Here is a 17999-nt window from a genome sequence, read left to right on the forward strand (position 1 = left end):
GAAGACCACTAGAGGAGTGGGACCTCTTCCTGTATCACAGAGGATCCACAGCCCTTTTTTTACGTGTCTGGTGATGTTAGATAAATTACTTGACCAAACAAAGATCCACAGAGTTGCTGAGGTTAGAAAGCAGTGCTGGAGCTGTCTTCAGCAGGAAAAAATTCACCACAGAAACAGTGGTCAGGCATAGGAAGAGGCTGCCCAGGGAATCACCGCCTCTGGAAGTGTTCAAAAAGCATCTGGATGTGGTATGCGGGGATATGGTTTAGTGATGAACAAGGTGTTGGGTTAATGGTTGGATTCCATGATCTTAAAGGGTTTTTCCAACCTAAATGATTCTGTGATTCCATAATTCAAACCCCTCCCAAAGCATGGCCAATGGGAGCAGGTTGATAAGGGCCATCTTCAGATGGGTTTTGAGTAGCTCCAGTGATGAAGATTCTGCAGTCCCTCTGAACAACCCTCTCCCGTGTTCAACAACCTCACAGTAAAACAGCTCTTTCTACTGTTTAGGAAGGATTTTATGTATTTCAGTTTGTGTCTTGTTGCCTTTTCTCCTGGTGCTGGGCACCACTGGAAAGAGCCTGGATCTATCCCCTTAGCACCCAGCTTCAGTTATTTATATCCATTAATAAGATCCCTCACAAGTCTGCTCTGCTCCAGGCTGAGCAGTCGCAGCTCTCTCAGCCTTTCCTCATATGAAAGATGCTTCAGTCCCTCCATCTCCTTTGTAGTTGCTGGTGTACCTGTAGAAGCCTTTCTTGTTGCCTTTCTTGTTCCCTGCCAGACTCAGCTCTAGGTGGACTTTGGCTTTCCTGACCCCATTCAACACACCCGGACAGCGTCGTTGGATTCCCCGTGCATTGTCCTCCCTGCTTCCACCTCTTATACACCTCTTCTTTATGCCTGGGTTTTGTCAGGAGTGCCTTGTTCAAGCCCCTGCTACTTTTACTTGGTTACTTGCTGTTTTGCCAATCTGTTTTGCCCCCTCCCTCCCCCAGTAACGAGGATGGATTGAAGGAACACAGACACCAACTTTAAAGAATAAGTGTAAAAGTTTACTATAGTGCAAGACAGTAAAGAATTACAAAAGAAGCAGTGACTTATGAAAGGATACACTTAGCAATGCATCTAATCATTGCTACAAAGACTTACAGCGATTAAGAGAGAGATACCTCACCAGTTACACTAAGTAATTGTTGTCATCCAGATCACACTTCAACTGGAAAGGCCCCGGTCACAGCGAAGGTCTGGAGAACCTCTTCCCAGTAACTGGGAAATCCTATGCAGTGTGTCCACCCGCAGGTGAAGCCTCCATCTTTGCTGTGAGACGGTCCAGCTTATATAATATTAAACAAACCAGCTGACGTCATTCAACTGGTGCGGAAAAACAGCCTGGTTTTCTTCCTCTATTGGTGTTCCCCTTAGGCCTGGCCAAGGCGCAGAGGGAGACTGAAGGAGTCGATTTGGGCCATCTACTGTCAAATGCCCTGTGGCCTTGACTAGTCACTAAATACAGAACTAACGGCTACATTGATATCTCAAATATGAACCAGCTATGACTACGTGAGGCCCTACCATTTTTCGTGACCTTGGCTGCAAAGAAAAGGCATATCTGTAACACATACAGGCCTTACTAATTAATGATAACATGCTGTGCTAACAAGCATAAATGTATATTCTTAAGGCATTACTAAGGATTATATGGCATCTTGGTTAATAAGCAGATATATGGCTAAATACAATACTAGGCTAGATATAATATTAGGTTGAAGAGTTCATCTTATAAGTCAGCTTTGGCTCAGAGCCAGTTCTAAAGGCCCCAGCATTACACCTGTTTGTCAGAGGGGAGTGGAGTAGCTGATCCTGAATCATGTTTCCTGGACACCTAGAGAGCTAGGACTGCATCCTGTGGTCTCTTCCGAGCAGATCCCTCAAGAGGCCAAAGTCTGCTCTCCTGAGTCCAGGTTTGTGACCTTGCCTTTTTCTCTGCTCCCTTCCCTCAGGACTCTAACCTCCACCGTGCCATGTTCTCTTCAGCCAAGGCTGCCCTCATCCTTCACATTCCTCAAAATGTTTACAGGTCTATCAGTGCCTTCCCTCTTTGGATCTTTGTCACCCACATTAGGAAATTCTTGCCAGAGTGTTCCAGAAACCTCCCAGATTGCCTGTGCCCTGCTGTGCTGTCCCTCCAGACGGTATCACAGGTGTTAAGGTCCTCCATGAGGACCATGCCCTGCAAACAGGAGCCTTCTTCCGGGTGTCTGAAGAAAACTTCATCTTCTGCTTCCTGATATGGAAGGCTATAGCAGACATTCAGGAGTACATCACCTGAGCACCAGGAGCACATCAATTTGCCTTCCAACCAGGATACTCTTGACTGACTCATTATCCATCCCAGGGCAGAGCTCCATGCATTCCTGCTGCTCCTTCAGACAAAGGGCAGCTCCCTCTCCTTGGTTTCTCACCGGGGGAGTCCTCCCCATCCATGGAATGAGACAAGGATTAATAGGAAAAAAATTAACAAGTATCACTAAAAATGTGGCCAAGTGCCAGGGGAACAAGTGGGCACAGCCAGCCCTCAGCCTGGCACCTCTTGGCTGCAAACTGGACCTTCCTACCTTGCTTACAGTCTCCATTTGGACATGTCATTGTATTTCCCATCACATGGGAACCCACTCTGACAGCCGACATCTGGCACTCAGAGTCTCTCCCATTTCCCTCTGTTTTTAATCTCTGTCTGGACTCTCATTCAATCTTACATTTAACTCTTCCCTGTTTTCTGACAGCTTTGATAGCTGCTCAAACATGGCTGTATTCCAAATTGCATGTCTGCTCATGTAATGCCTGTAATTTCCTGCCAGGTTTTTTAGCCTTCTCTGAGTAGACTACAGTTTTATGATGAGAGTGCTGCACTGCTCTGTTCCCAGTATTCCAGCTGGGAACGTGACCGCTGCCCAGGCTGCTTCCCCAGACACACTCAGCACCTGCTTTGGGAAACAGTCCTGAGAAGAGAAAGGCTCCTGTGTTTCTCCCTATAGGATATGTCTTGAACATGCAGTGTTTGTACAGCTCAGAGATGGTGTTTTCCACCCATTTGAAAGGGAGGCAGAGTTGTGTCTCCTGTTGTTTTACTGGTGGACACACCAATGCACAGATGGGGGAAGTGACTTGGCTATGCCACCCACCAAGTCGAGGGCTCCCAATCCCCCATTACAGCCTCATTTTTACGGACTGTAGATGCTACAGCAGGAAGTCTCTTGCCTGTAACACAACAAGCTTCACACAGCCAGACTTTGGAGGGATCAAAGAACAAATGCCATAAGTGTGCCCTGGGGCATTTCCAAGCTGGAGACCATTCTCTCTCATCCCCCAACACGGCTGGTGCAGGGACCTCCACCTGCTGCTCTGCTCAGCTCTCCCAAGGACTCTGCTTCCTATCAGCTTTCCCTGGCCAGATTGTGTATGTTCCTCATGCCATCTGCACTGCTCTCCCTTGCTGTAATAGTGGCACACGTTGGCGGATGAGGGATGGCTGGACAGGCTCTGGGCAGGCTCCTGGGACGGCAAAAAGAGGAGGAAGGACCACAGAGATGCCCTGAGGGCTGAAGCACCTCTGCTATGGAGACAGGCTGGGAGAGCTGGAGGCGTTCAGGGCTGGACTCTGGCGTGGTGTCCACTGGTGCGCCCCCACCTCTGTTGCTGCCCATTAGCAATACCTCACAGGAGTTGGATATACCTTAATGAGTGTTAGTGAGGTGCCTTATAATGTCTTCGTGGCATCTGCTCTGCCTGTGGGGCTGGTGATCCAGGCTGGGCACCACCAAATCTCTTCTGAAACTGGCACAGCCTGCAGCTCCCATTGCACAGTGCAGGGGCAATGGGACACTGCCTGGAGCTTCCTTGGATGTCCCCTCTTCAGTCCTTCCCCCTCTTGCTTTCAGCACTGATGGGTTATAGAGTTCTGGAGTTTCTCCATGGCTTTCCTTAGCCCCACAGAGATGTCCCACTGCCCAAGTTAGTGTCTTTCTCCAGTCTCAGCTTGGTGCTGAGGGTGGAAAGTCCATCCAAGGCACAGCAGGGCAACCTTTCTTGCTCTTTCTTACAGGTCAGGCTATATCAAACAAGTTCTTGAGCATGTCAGAGCAACCACACCTCGCAGAACTTGCCTGGCTCTTCAGATGCAGGAGGTATTTATCCCAGCTTTTGCCAGACTTCACAAAAGACTCCTGCATGCTTCTACCCTCACGTGCCATGGCCTGTGTGACTTGACGCCTTAAAACAGTCTCCACTACTGATGTACCACTGGGCTTCCAACTCGATGCTTCGGGAACAAAGGTAAGAAGAGAAGGTGACGGTGAGGAGGAAGAGGTGGTTCCTCCTTCCATGGGAGGAACCATGGAGAGGAGATCCAGTGCTTGGGTCTGGGGAGGGGCCTGGGGAAGGGAATGGGACACACAAAGTGAGAAGAGGAAGGCCCTCAGGATGCTGGGATTTCTGGATACCTGCAGTTCTCAACCATTGTGGTCCAGAAAGGGCTGATGGCTGCAGGTCCTGGGTCTTGCAGTGCAGCAGGTGCTGAGCTCAGCTCCTGGAGCTGAGGCTCCCAGGGCCAGGGATTTGCTGGGGGAAGCAGAGGGAGCAGGAGCCAGTGATGGGCAGGGGGAACTCGGTGGCTATGGAGGACACTGGGAGCCAGTACTTCCAAGGGGTATTGCAGTGAGGAGGAAGGATCTAGATTTCTAAGGAAATTGCCTTTGTTTGCCTTCAGAACTTTAGAAAACTGTGTTTTGATTCAAGAACAAGGCTAACATTCACCTTTTCTTTTCTTCCCTAAGCTGTCAGCTCAGGCCAAAACTGGTAATTGGAAAACCGGAAAACCAGAAAGGAAAGGGATGAATGGGAACCTGAGGCAGGAACAAGAGAAGAGGCAGTGAGGAGAGAGATGCTGGATGATGGTAAAGAAAGAAAGCAGAATAGGAACCAAGCATGGAGGCCTCCAGCCAAGCCACCCCATGCTTCTCTCAGCCTGTCAGTGTTTGGGTTTCTCTAAACTTAGAAAATTCCCACAAAAAGATTTTTTTATCTTATCACCAAGGCTTCCAAGTGCAACCCAAACTAAGAGACATTACATAGAATAAATGCTTAAACAGTAAACCCACAGAAGTCACAAGCAAATGGTGCGTTTGTTATTTCTATATTTACCCCGGGAGCTCCAGTGAGGATTGGAGGTACCAGTGGGAGAGGAACCACCAGGAATCAAGGGGAACTTGGTAAAGCTGTGAGGAAAGCAGGAAGGAGAGGACCACATGAGTGCAAGACTCATGAGAAAAGCAGGTTCAGGTTCCTGAAAGCAGAGTCCTACAACACCGGAGTAACATGGAGGCGCCATAACCTGAATTCTGACTCAGCATCCCCTTTAGTGATTTCATTTCAATCTGGGATTAGTTTTCTGTTTCTTCTAGGGTCAAAATGTCAGTGTTTGGTCATTTGCTTGGTGCTAAGTGGATCCTTCAATATTGAGTGCTTCACTCCACCCAAACTCTGCATTTCCTCACGAAATGAGGAACAACGCTCTCAGGCACACGTTGGGATTGTTGAGATGCCCTGTGCAGGGCCAGGAGTTGTACTCAATGGTCCGTGTGGGTCCTTTCCCACTCAGAAGATTCTACAATTCTGTAATTCTAAGCTGAGCATTTGAACTTCGCAGCAGACAAACCTTTGGCCAGATTCTGTCGTCTTTACCAATTTTCATAGCACTTCCAGTCCAGTAAATTGTGCCTCCTTGGCAAGGCTCTGCTGGGGCACATCTCCTGTTCCAGGTCCCACTGAGCTACATTGATCTGCAGCAGATGGCATGTCGCTGGTCTAACCAGGTTGTCACATCCCCATGGGAGCTTTCTGGGTGCGGAGAGGGCTGCAGTGTCAGTGTGGGGGCCCAGCCTCTGCATCCCAGGAGCTGGTGGCAGAGTGGGGAAGTGAAGGATGATGAATGGCAACAAAAGGATGAGCTGACGTGCCTCCTATCATCCTTTTGCCACCTCCCTCCAGATGTCTCAGCTCCCCTGATGCCTGTCCTGCTTCCTGGGCCCTGGATGTCACAGCTGCCCAGAGTGGGTCTGAAGAGAAGCCTACAGAAGTTCTGACTCATCAGACATCCCATCACAGAGGTGATTGTTTCCTCTCCTGACTCACTCACTGGGAAGCATCTGGGGCTGCACAGCTCAGGTGCACACCCAGCCTTGAGTGGCCCCAAAACTCAAGAGGCAAGACCTGAGATGTGCAGCCCAGGCTGGACCAGTGAGCAGCTTTCTGGCATCACTGGCCTGGCACAGCCTTCCCAAAGGCCTAATGGAGCAGCACCCTTCCCTGCTTCCTGGGGGAGATCTTCCCTATCCCCCTCTGTCAGCAGCTGTCAGCCATTCAAAGCTGAGCCCTCCAGGGAGAAGTGAGGGATGGGACCTGTATTTTGCAACCCACAGGAGCCCAGCTGAGGAGTGATGCAGTGGGAATGGGTTTGCTACTACCTCATTTCCCTCCCATTCATTTACTGGGGAACAGGAAACACATCCCACTCCATTTGGGCAACTTCCCCTGCCATGCCTAGGTGCCAGAAAGTTTGGCCATGGGAGACCAGTCCTCAGTGCTGTGTTGCTGGGCTGGTGCCATGAGCAGAGCAGCCTTTGCTCGCAGCCCCTTTTCCCCCAGTTGCTGGCCCTCATGTGCACTGAGATGCATTGGGGTGCCTTGACAGAACATGCAACAGGTATCCTGAGAGGAAGTTCAGCATCACTGGGGAAATCTCTGTGCTAGGTTATTCCAGCACAGCCAGGCCCATGGCCCAGGACCTGGGCCCAGCTCAGCCTGTGGACGTGGCAGTGCCAGCCACCACCTGGACCAGGGCTGTGCAGCGCTGCCAGGGGCTGCAAGGAGACAGAAGGACCAGGACCCCTGAAAGTGTTGGAGCAACAATATTGTCTTTCCTCTGGGTATCAAGGACACAAGGACTTGTCAAAACCTCGCCTGTGCCCTTGTGCTGGGAGCAGGGAGACCATGTGGCCCAGTGAGGGCAGGGTTGGTCTGGCAGGCAGAGTGCAGCACTTCCAGGGATTCCTCCCAAGCATCATGCTCAGATTCGTGCAGCCTAAAGCCATCTGCAGTGAGGGGGCGGAGAGCCTTCAGCACAAGTAGGAAGCACTGTCAAAAAAAGCCTCATCAGCGTTGTTACGCCAGTGCAATTATGTCAGAAACACAAAAAGGCATCGCCACCTGCAAAAGAGCAGGAGCCAGCTCTGACAGCCTCGGAGGTCCCACCCACACCACCAGTCCTCTGAGAGACAGGCATGGAGCTCCTGTCGCATCTCCTTGTGCTCACCCCGTGACCCAGCCTCAACCCCTGGGGCCGGTTGGACCCCCCACAGCTGACACAGAGGGTTTCTCCACTCACCCCCCTGCCAGCACTGCTCCAGTTCCTCAGGACCACCCCAGCCTAGAGCTCCTGTCAGCCCCCTTGGCCCCAGCATGAGCCCATAGCCAGGGAGAAGATGTGTTTCCTGCTCCATCAGCTGAGCCATGATGGGATTGGGCACTGACCCAGACTCGAGTCCTGTCCCGTGAGCCCTCCTTGTAGCTTCAAACCAGTGGGAGACAAGTCCTGCAGCCCAGAGACAGTGCCAACTGTCTCTGAAGAACATCAACTGCTGCTTGGTGTTACCTGCTCCCTGCCTTCCCTGCCTGTTGATCCGTGTAAGCTCCTGCTGGTGACTCTGGAAAATAAAGAACAACACTGAACAGTCCCATATCCATGCCAAGGGGAGGTCTTGCCTGAGCTCCGGGTGGTCCAGAGGAATGCAAACTTGCTTCTCGACACTTCTACTTTCCCGAGTCCATCCTGGTGACCCAAGCAGGCTGCAGGCAGCGTGTTGACATAGGCAGGCTCCGGGATCCCATCCTTGAACAATAACCAGTGCTCCTGTCTCGTCCGGCTGGCAAAGCACTACCCACCAGTCTGAGGCACTGCCCAGCCACCTATACCCTCTCCATGGAGGGTCTGCCAACAACCCCAGCAGCTGGGGTGTCCTGGGATACCCGGTGAGTACACGGGGACACTTCACTTCCCCCACGCCATGGAGATTTCAAATCTGTACTTCACTTGACTCCTGGCCTGACAGCCACAGGAGCAATATGTGCTCATGCACAAATCCAAAGGGATAACAACCCCTGAGGATGAGCAAAGCCCTGATGACAGCTGCCATGGCCTGCAGAAGCAATTCCTGCCAAACTGCTTATCTCCTCAGAGAGGATTTTCACTGGTGCTTTCCAGCATCCCTGACCTTGCTGTTACTGCCAAGGGCTGGTGAGCTCCTGCTCATCATCATCATCACCTGGGTGCTCATCTCTGCTCTGCCACAGCAGAGCTGCCACATTCCTGATGGCCACAGCTCAGCTCTTCCTGGCATCCCTGACACTTCCGCTCTGCATCATCCACGGACTTAGAAGGTGACTTCAGGAGTGAGCTTTTGGCTTCAGAACCCCAGCACTAGTGAGGCAGTACAGCACCAGAGACATAGAAGTGTCATGTTGAACTGACCCATATTAAATGTTTTGGATCTGTTTATCAAACTACAACAGCTCTTCTCACCTTGGCAACACTTGCTGACTGCCCATCAAAAACCTCCATCTGCTTTCCTTTTCCAGAAGTGACACCTCTGTTTTGTTCCTTGCAGTGTTCCACTTAATGAAAAGATCTGGTGTTTCCCTCTTTGGAATCTGGATGAATCGCATACAGGAAGTTTTGCGCAGGAAGGAGAAGGTGCCCACTGCTCAATTCAAGCCTTTGCTGGCTCCTGGGCATCTTGAGCTCCCCAGCCTTCCCTGGTGTGGATTCTGTGCTCCAAAAGGTTTTTTGGAACACCCATGTCTGGCCATTCTCTGAGCTCCAGGCACATCCCTGCTGGGGTAAATGAAAGGCTGAGAGAGGTGCGGTTGTTTTGAGCATGGAGAAGAGAAGGTTCTGGGGAGAGCTTAGAGCCTCTTCCAGTGCCTAAATGGGCTCCAGGAGAACTGGGGGGCTTTAGACAACGGTCTGGAGTGACAGGACAAGGGGGAACGGCTTCCCACTACCAGAGGGCAGGGTTAGATGGGATATTGGAAAGAAATTCTTCCCTGTGAGGGTGGAGAGGCCCTGGAACAGGTTGCCCAAAGAAGCTGTGGCTGCCCCATTCCTGGAAGTGTCCAAGGCCAGGCTGGACAGGGCTTGGAGCAACCTGGTCTAGTGGAAGGTGTCTCTGCCCATGGCAGGAGTTGGAACTGGATGCTGTTTAAGGTCCCTTCCAACCCAAACCATTCTGGGATTCTATAAATACATCTGTGTGTGCAAGAGCTGCAGAAGGGAAGGCTCAAGCTCGATTCGCTTCACAGCATGGTTGTCCAGAGTGGGACCTCATTTGATGAAGGACGAATCTTCAAGGACCCTGATGCACCTGTCCAGTAAAGAGAGATTTATTTCCTGTTTTAAAGGACTAGCAAGAAAAAACCAAGGGGAAGAAACAAGAAGGCTGGATAAAAACCTCGGGGAAGAGTGAGAAGGTGCAGAGTGGTGAGACAGCACAGGACAGTAATGTCAGTATAGAAGGAAGAGCCTGGGAAAAGGGAATAATGCAGCGTTGCTATACATCAAAGATGGATGTGTAAAGATGAACGTAGAGCAAAACACAAATATGTAGAGAAAAATCAAGCAGATTAAGGCACAAAATGAGTTCTGCCTAGATGCGTAAGCCTAGAAAAAGAAATAAGTCTGTCTGTCCAGGAAAGTCTAGATTAAGAAAATACTCAAATTGTTGAGGTGTGATAAAATTTACCTTGGCATACATAAGGAACTAGTCACAGTCATCTCTGACCTCAGAAAACATATGGGCACAGGTGAAGTCCTTGTGGACTGGAGCAGGATGAGACACAGCGTGTGGCATTTAGAAGGGAGAAGGGAAATACATTGGTCAGACTGACTTTTATGCCTGAAAAGATACAGAATGAAATTATTAAACAGCATATGCTAAGCCTCTCAAGGATTACACATGATAAGGAGCAGGCAACGAGGATCTGTCAATTGTACGTGTCGAACCAATCTAATGTTCATCTAATGTCCATCACTGAGGGGGATGCAGCCCAGCTGGAAACAGGGAGCAGTAGATATGTTTTGACTTCCAAGCAGTTTTGGCACTGCCCATGGACATGTTCCTCAGGAAACACAGGTGATGGAGGGTGAGGGCTGCTCAGATGATATCAGCCTGGGAATTTGTGTTCAGTGAGGTCCTGCATGGTCTGTCCTGGGTCAGGTCCTGGTCAATATTTTCATTAGCCATCAGGTTGATGGAATAGTGATTATGGTTATAAAATGCTGAATTAAAAACAGATCATAAAGGGCTGCAACTCTTTTGAAGGACATAATCAGAATTTAAAATAAAACTCAATCTCTTAGAAATTATTCAAAATTGATAACATGCAGTTCAGTAAAGAGGAATGCAAAGCAGGCAACCTGCAATGCACCACCATGCAGAAACTCTGCCTGAAGACCAGCATTACTGCTGGGCAGTCTGAGTGGGTAATGGCTTCTCTGACCGGGCAGCTGCTGCTGCCAGGGGCAAGGTCAGCACAGGGGCCATGGGCAGGGACACCTTCTACTAGATCACGCTGCTCCAAGCCCCATCCAACCTGGCACTGGACACTTCCAGGGATAGGGAGTCTACAACATAGGACAGCCACTGTGCTGCTCTGTTTGGCCTGTGGGGAATTTCAGCCAGAGATTTATGATGGTCATCATGAGGAGGAGGGAGCAAACAGGAGAAACTCCAGAGGAGATGCTGACAAGATTGGTTAGAAGTTTGATAAACATGAGCTGCAAGAAAAGGAAGAACAAATTGGATCTGACTGTGTCTGGCAGGGTGAAGCCTGGGCAGGGATATGAGAACAGCCTTCTAAAATGCTAAAAATCACTAAAAAGAGATTGGTGATCACTTATTCTTAAGTCTACCAAGGATATTTTGTGCAGCAATTGGCTTAATTTTCATCTAGAGAGATTTAGGGTAGATTTTAGGATTGCAAGGAGATTTTCCTTGTGCCAAATGATGATGTATCAAAGGTTGGCTGGGATCTAGGTGCTTCAAAGCAGCCTGCAGAGGAGAAGCTCTGTGCAGTCCCATCTGTCCTTTGGGACTCCCGGGAACCCTGGAGAGACACCACTGTGCCAGACTCCCTGGGGAGACATCTCTGGTATATCAGTGCCAGGCAAGTCCATGGGCTGAGAGAGCAGGGGAGAGGGGAGGCAGCAGGAGCTCCTGTCCTGCTCCTGAGAAGCTGCCTGCCTCCCTGCCGAGGAATAAGGAGGTCTTGGCTCTGTGGCAGAGAGTGGAAGCTTTTTTGGTGAGCTGTGCCACCGAATAGGAAAATCAGCTTCATGACTGTAGCTCCGGATCTCCCCTTTGGGATCCATCCCTCTGCCACTTCAGCCTTCCCTCTCCTATCTCTCCGTGCTTCTGTTTTGCATCTCCTCTGACGTCTCTTTCATGCTGCACTACTGCTCTCCATCTTCCCCATCCCTCCAGCTGTGCTCCTCCTCCTTTCTATTCTCTCCCTCTTCATTTCTATTCTGTCTCACACCAGCTTTTTAATTCAGCAGCACATTTCCATTTGAATTGCTTCCCTGACTCCATCCAGGATAGGAGCAGAGAGGGGTGTTGCATTCTGCTCAAGCCCCGTGTTTGGTGGCACCACAAGGATGGTGCTGGCTGTCACCAACGCATTCCCATTCTGTGTGGATGTCTCTGTGCCCTCTACACTGCTGGGACAGCGACACTGGGCATCCCTCTCGGAGAGACAGTGACAAGGAGCATTGCCTGGAGAGTGGCTGAGTGCTCCCCATGGACATACACAGAGGGCTAATCACCCATTCCAGGGATCTGCTGGGTCTGCAGGGTACAAGGCACACAATTCTGTGCCACCTCTGCCCATCCGTCCTCATGGGCCAGCCCGGGCATCCCCCTGCCAAACCAGGGACTGCAGTGGTAAAGGCACAGGATAAGTCTGGTGAGGAGGAAGGTCGGGTAAAGGTGGGTGTATGTAAAGGCTACTGGCTGGGGGACCATCTGAAGGGTTTTCTGTCAGGCACTATGTTTGCTAGGGGTGAAGGCCAGCTCTCACCAGAGCAATGCAACCTCAGGGGTTTGCTGGGGGCTGGCTGCGGGGGCCGGGCTCAGCCAGCCCCTCTGAGGTACTCACAGTGCAGGGGCCTCCCCAGCTCTACACAGACCCTCGGATGGATTAGCCAGTGGGGTCTAGCAAAATCTGTTCCTTCCCAAAGAGCATCTCCACATGTTTCTGCTCACCTGGGTGCCAAGGGCCACGTTTCAGGGCAAACTTCTTTATTTTCTCAAGGCCCTGTGAGCTCAATGCTGTGATCTGTGCAAACTGTTGGAATTTCTCCTGTTTTTCACAGCTGCTGCCTTGTCCAGGCTGAAGCAGATGGGGTGTGTATGCCCCAAGGGGCTCCCAGAGTCACGCTCTGCCCTTCAGACACCCATTGCAGCTACTGGTTTTCTACCAGAGGCAGCAATTGGGCACCAAGGCTTTGGTGAAGCCATCTCTGCTAGAAACTGAGCCCTTGGCCATGACCTTTTCAAAAGTTTGACCCAAGATGTTTCAACCTGAACATTTGAACTTTGCAGCGGACAATCTTTTGGCCAGATTCTGCCATCTTTACCCAATTTCATAGCATAGGACAGCCACGTGAGTTGGTGTTGCTCTTCTTCAACAGGGTTCTCAGTCTCACCAGAACTCTGCCAAAGCAGAAGCCAGTCTTGCCTTATCTCTATCCCCCAGCCTTCCCAGAGCCAGGCTCTTGGGCTCTCTATCTGTGTGTGTCTGTGTACCCCACATGCCCTCTCACACATCTATGAATTCACTTCTTCCACACCAGCACATATCAACATGCCTGGGACCCGCTGTGACAGCTTTTCTCCTTCCCTGGCTCTGCTGTGGCTGCAGCTGAGGTTCCCCAGATCCATCACCCTGAGGATGGAGAGCCAGGAAATCTCATTCTGAGGGTGACCTCTCTGTGGATGTGGGAGGCCCTGTCCTCAAGACCAGAACATGGTTCGTGTTCCCTGAGGTCCCTTGGACTGGAAGTCAGGGGTGGGGTTGGGATGTGTGGGCACACATCTGCCCAACCTCCCACCTCCTTCTTTCTTCTCTGGAGGCTCATTTGGGTGCTAAGCCTTGCAGAGATTTACCACTACAGTGTTACAGTCTGACCAGGCTAAATAAGATTTATTATTTCTCCAGCATCCAGCAGACACAGAGGCCAAGAGCTTCCAGCCTCCCAGAGTGTTCCTTTCCCCTTCTATGAGGTGCCAGTTAATGGTTAACCTCTGTGAGTTTTCCTTCTGGCAAACAGGGAGCCCTTCAACATTTTCTTTAACCTCTTGGGTAAAGAAAATCCAAGAGAGTTGATTGATATCTGGGGAACTTCTCCCCATTCCAGGTGGAACTGGTGTCCACTTTGCAGATGTCCAGCAGAAGGGCAGCACTGCCTGGCTCCAGCCATTGCCAGTGTCATGGAGCAGGAGAAGGTGCTGGAGGGGCCAGATTCACTTAGAGGATAGAATCATGGAATTACAGAATGGTTTGGGTTGGAAAGGACCTTAAAGATCATCTAATTCCACCCCCCTGCTATGGGCAGGGACACCTTCCACTAGCCGACGTTGGCCATCCCTAGCACTGTGCCTAAAACCCAAGGATAATTTTTCAGTAATGTCCAATCAAACAGTATATCCATGCGCTGATTCCCTTGAAAGTCTTTCTTTTAGGATCTGTGTGAGTATATTTCCAAAACCCTAGACTTTAAAATTAAACCTCTCAGGCTTTAGCAGCCAACACGTAGAAGCTTGGCCTGATGGATGTCAGATGCAGCTGAGGATGGGGGGTTCTCTGCAGTGACCTCAATGTTTACCATCAGGAAAGGAACTATGGACTCCATTGGGCTGGAAATCAGGATTCTGCCTGTCTCCTCCAAGAATTCACAAGACACTCTCAGCATGCAGGCAGCTGGTGCTGTGACACTGGGGGGGGGGGGGGGGGGGCATTGTCTCCCTCATTGTGGAGAAAAAATGGGGGCACGGGTTTCTACTTGCTGAAGAGCTGTTGCCCAGCAGTTGAGATATTTGAAAGAGGGTCAGATTCTGCTGGTAACAGTGCAAAATGGGAGAACATTTTGAGGTCTTTTGTGTGTTTCACTGGTGGCCATTGGTGGCAGGTGTCCCAACCCATGGGAGAGGCTTGGAACTAGGTGGTTTATAAGGACCCTTCCAATCCAAACCATTCCCCATGATTCTATGATTCTATTGACAAGCCATCAACATGCGGTGACTCTCAGACCATATGAGCAGAGGGGCTGGCATTGCCCTTTGGTTGCAGCACCATGGCACAGCACCATGTCCCTTTGGGCTTGACTGGGGTGTTAAAATAGCACTTGATTCCCCTTATCTCTGCAATGATGGAAAAAGCAAAGAAGTTTTGCACTCGGGTTGTTAAATTTTCATGGCAATTTAGCAAGGCTGGTTGAGAGTCATTTTCCAGCTGATTAGCTGCTCCTTTGCTGCTCAGAGCCTTGTCATGGGAAAAAGCTGACCTGGGAAAGGGTGTTATCACCGTCTGATAAGAGATGATAGTGTTAATTTTGGTCCTAAAGTTTTTTCTTAATAGAAATGATCAGTTCATTTTTATCCAACAATTACAGCTACAAAGAGCTCACACAGGGAACATCCACCTTCTGCAGGCGAGAGAGGACAGGTTTACATGGATCATGGGAACTAACACCAACAGGGTTTTGTGAAGGAAGTTCTCCCTTTGGAAGATAAATCAGCACCTCACTGTTAGAAATTGGTCCATTTTCTCCCACCGAATCTCAGAATCATAGACAAGTTTGGGCTGGAAAGGACCTTAAAGACCACCTCATTCCACACCCCTGCCATGGGCAGGGACACCTTCCACTAGACCGGGTTGCTCCAAGCCCCATCCAACCTGCTCTTAAACATTCCAGGGATGGGGCAGCCACAGCTTCTCTGGGCAAGTTGTGCCAGGGCCTCACCACCCTCACAGGGAAAAATTTCTTCCTAATATCCCATCTAATCCTGTCCTCTGTCAGTGATAAGCCATTCCCCTTTGTCCTTGCACTCCCTTGAAAGGCCCTTGTCCAAAGTCCCTCTCCAGCTTTCTTCTGGCACTGGAAGGTGCTCTGAAGTGTCACAGGATAGGCTGTCCCACATCTGTCTGATGGGCAAGTGTCTTGCCAGTTCCTTTGATCCAACTGTCTTTTGTCCTTGCAGGGGCAGGTGACAGGACATGGCTCTGCTCCAATGTCAGTGTGAGCTTGTGGTCAAGATCTGACATTTCAGATGGTGTTTTTAAGGATGCCTGCAAGGGGCTTTTGCCAGAAAATGTCCCTTCTGTGATATCAGGTCTCAGTGTGCATGTGCATCTCAGCCTAGGTTTGATCAACGGATCCTTGTGCAGTGTGGCTGTGTGCAGTGTGACCTGCTGAGGTGTCACCATACCTGTCCCAGCGTGTGCTCACTGCTTGTAGATACATTTTCCAGCAATAAGGAGAGTTTTCCAGCAATAAGGAGAGTTTTCCAGCCTGCTCCATCCCTTGCAGCATGGCAAGGCACAGTCCTTGCCTCTGCAAAGCTCACCAGCTGCTTTCCACAGCGCCAGCCACTAGCATTTCTCCGCTGTCTAAATCCATCAGGGCAGGAACTTTGGAGCTGGTGCATGGGACCAGCCATGGACTGGGGAAGTGAGGAGCCAGGTGGTACTGGAGGAGGGCGTCAGCCTGCCCGGTCTGTTCTCCTCTGGGTGATCTGCCAGCCCAGAAGGTCACTGCACACCACCGGGCTGGCACGGCTGCCCACAGGACACTCGGCCCTGGCACATGGGCGGGGTTGGCACTGGTGCTTCTGCAGACAAAAAAGCAGGGGCTGAAAAAGTGTCTTATGGGCAAAACACCAAAGAGAAGGGGACAGGATGAATTCCTCAGTTCTCCCACAAGCCAGTCCAGGTTGTCTGTGCAAAGAGGAAATCACTGGCAGTTCTGTGCTGGTGCTTATGTCTGGTCCAGCACTCATCTGGACATGTCCATGTGAGCACCTCCAGCACCAAGCCTGCAGTGCTGCCCACTCATGATGGCCATTAACCACCATCTCCCTGGTCCCAGTCCTGAAAAAATGACGAACCAGTCCCCTCCTGGACAGGGCACGTCTGTTGAGGATGATGAGGCTGTAAGCCAGGATCCTTCTAGACTGAGTTACTTGCAGTACATCCCGAGGGAGGAGGTGGGGACTGACACCCCTCAAATGCTGGCTCTGCAGGGAAAGTAGGTCCCCTCAGACCCAGCTGGCCATTGGGACTGGGGATGTCCAGCTGTCTCATTGTGAAAGACAAGAGCATGTCCCCAAAAGCACCCAACTGCCACCATCATTGGCTGGTGGTCCCTGTGCCCCTGCCCGTTGCAGCAGCAGCTCTGGGCTCCGTGCTCAGTTCCAGCACCTCAGAACAGCAAGCAGCAAAGGCCTGACCCAGACATCCCTCTCCCAGACTAACTGGAATGTCACTGAGCCCAGGATCTCTGTGGCCACTACCAGCCCTTCGCCCCAGGCATCTGGGGCAGGACCAGGAATCAGGAGAGGTTCCTCCTGCGCCTTGTTGCCTTGCCCAGTGCACCCTGTGCTGTGGGCACGTGGCTTCTTGGCTGTTGCCAGTAGTGCCTGTAGGGGACCAGCCAGCAGTGTGAAGCCTCGGTGGCTCCAGTCCTTCCCAGCAGATTTCTGCTTTCCTGCATGAGTCTGTGCTCAGCTTTGGGCGAGCCCTGCACTGACTGCAAGGAGTCAAACAAGACCACCCTGACAAGAGAGCTCTGGCCAGGGAGCAGACCTGGCACTGTGACGAGCTGCCCCACAGGCCTCTTCCCTCCTCCTCACTTCTGGTCCCATCAACCAGCATCAGCTGAAGCTGGCAGAGGGCCAGAGGTCTCAGCAACACAAATGAATACTCTGAAAAGAGGCCCCCGCCATCAAGCCTGGTCCTGCGTTGCTGAGAGACGTTCCAGCTGGGTGTTGGACATCCCTGGCCGGGGCTGGCTCTGCACAGATCTTTATTTTCCAAATATTATTCATGACTCTGTATGTGATAAGCAATACTAAGGCTTGGATCTTGCTGTATGCTGCTTGCCAGGGCACTTGGGCCAGGGAAATTGGCTGTGGAGGACACTGTTGGAAGTGCTCTCTCAGCGTGTGGGGGGCTGCGCCCTGGCAGCCCCATGGATGCTGCTCTCAGTGCCCTTGGCTATGGGGTCGGGGGCAGCTCATGCCAGAGGCTGCAGTGGATGTTGCTCAGAGTCCAGGGAAGCAGGAATCTTGGACAAAACAGGGTTTGTTTCCCCAACTCTGACTTCTCTCATCAGCTCAGCTGTGGGCTTGTGTTCCCACAGCTCAGTGGGGAATACCCAGGAGGATGCTCCTCTTGTCCCATGACATTTGTGGGCTGGAGGCCAAAGATCCTGTGTCCTCACTGGAGCCCCACTGAGGACCTGACCACCCCCTTCTTGTGCAGCTTGTGGGACTGGGCCCCACAGAGAGAGATAACACCAGCCAGGGCTGCAGGGGAGAAAAGCTCAGCACAACCACATCCTTCAGGGGGCTACGTGGTCCGACAGGAACAGGGTGAGCTGGAGCCTTTCCAGGGTCAACACACTGTGGGGCCACCCCCTGGATTGGGCTCAGGGATGCCCAGGATGAGGATAATAGCTGGGAGGTGATGGCACAAGGCTGTACCAACCCCACATGTCAGGGACCCCAGGGCTCAGAGACCCTAGGAGGGTGTAGAACTCCCTGGTGCATCCTACCCAGCAACTGGTGGGACGCTGGCGGACTGAGGCTGTGCGGAGGGGGCGA

The 17999-nt window shown here is 51.3% G+C and overlaps 1 protein-coding gene across 1 annotated transcript in view; it reads left to right on the forward strand.

Annotated features, from left to right (window-relative positions):
* Nucleotides 1-5173, forward strand: part of LOC113998093 — a 30478-nt gene extending 25305 nt beyond the window's left edge. The window contains exons 7-8 of the mRNA XM_039383855.1: nucleotides 4109-4338; nucleotides 4839-5173. Coding sequence (XP_039239789.1) covers nucleotides 4109-4272 — 164 coding nt within the window. The 3' untranslated portion in view covers nucleotides 4273-4338; nucleotides 4839-5173. The remainder of the gene's footprint in view (nucleotides 1-4108; nucleotides 4339-4838) is intronic.
* The last annotated feature ends 12826 nt before the right edge of the window (nucleotides 5174-17999 follow it).

The sequence above is a fragment of the Pipra filicauda genome, unplaced genomic scaffold, assembly GCF_003945595.2.
Source record: "Pipra filicauda isolate LSUMZ 115617 unplaced genomic scaffold, ASM394559v2 scaffold327_size997775_pilon, whole genome shotgun sequence".
In the NCBI taxonomy this organism is placed as follows: Eukaryota; Metazoa; Chordata; class Aves; order Passeriformes; family Pipridae; genus Pipra; species Pipra filicauda.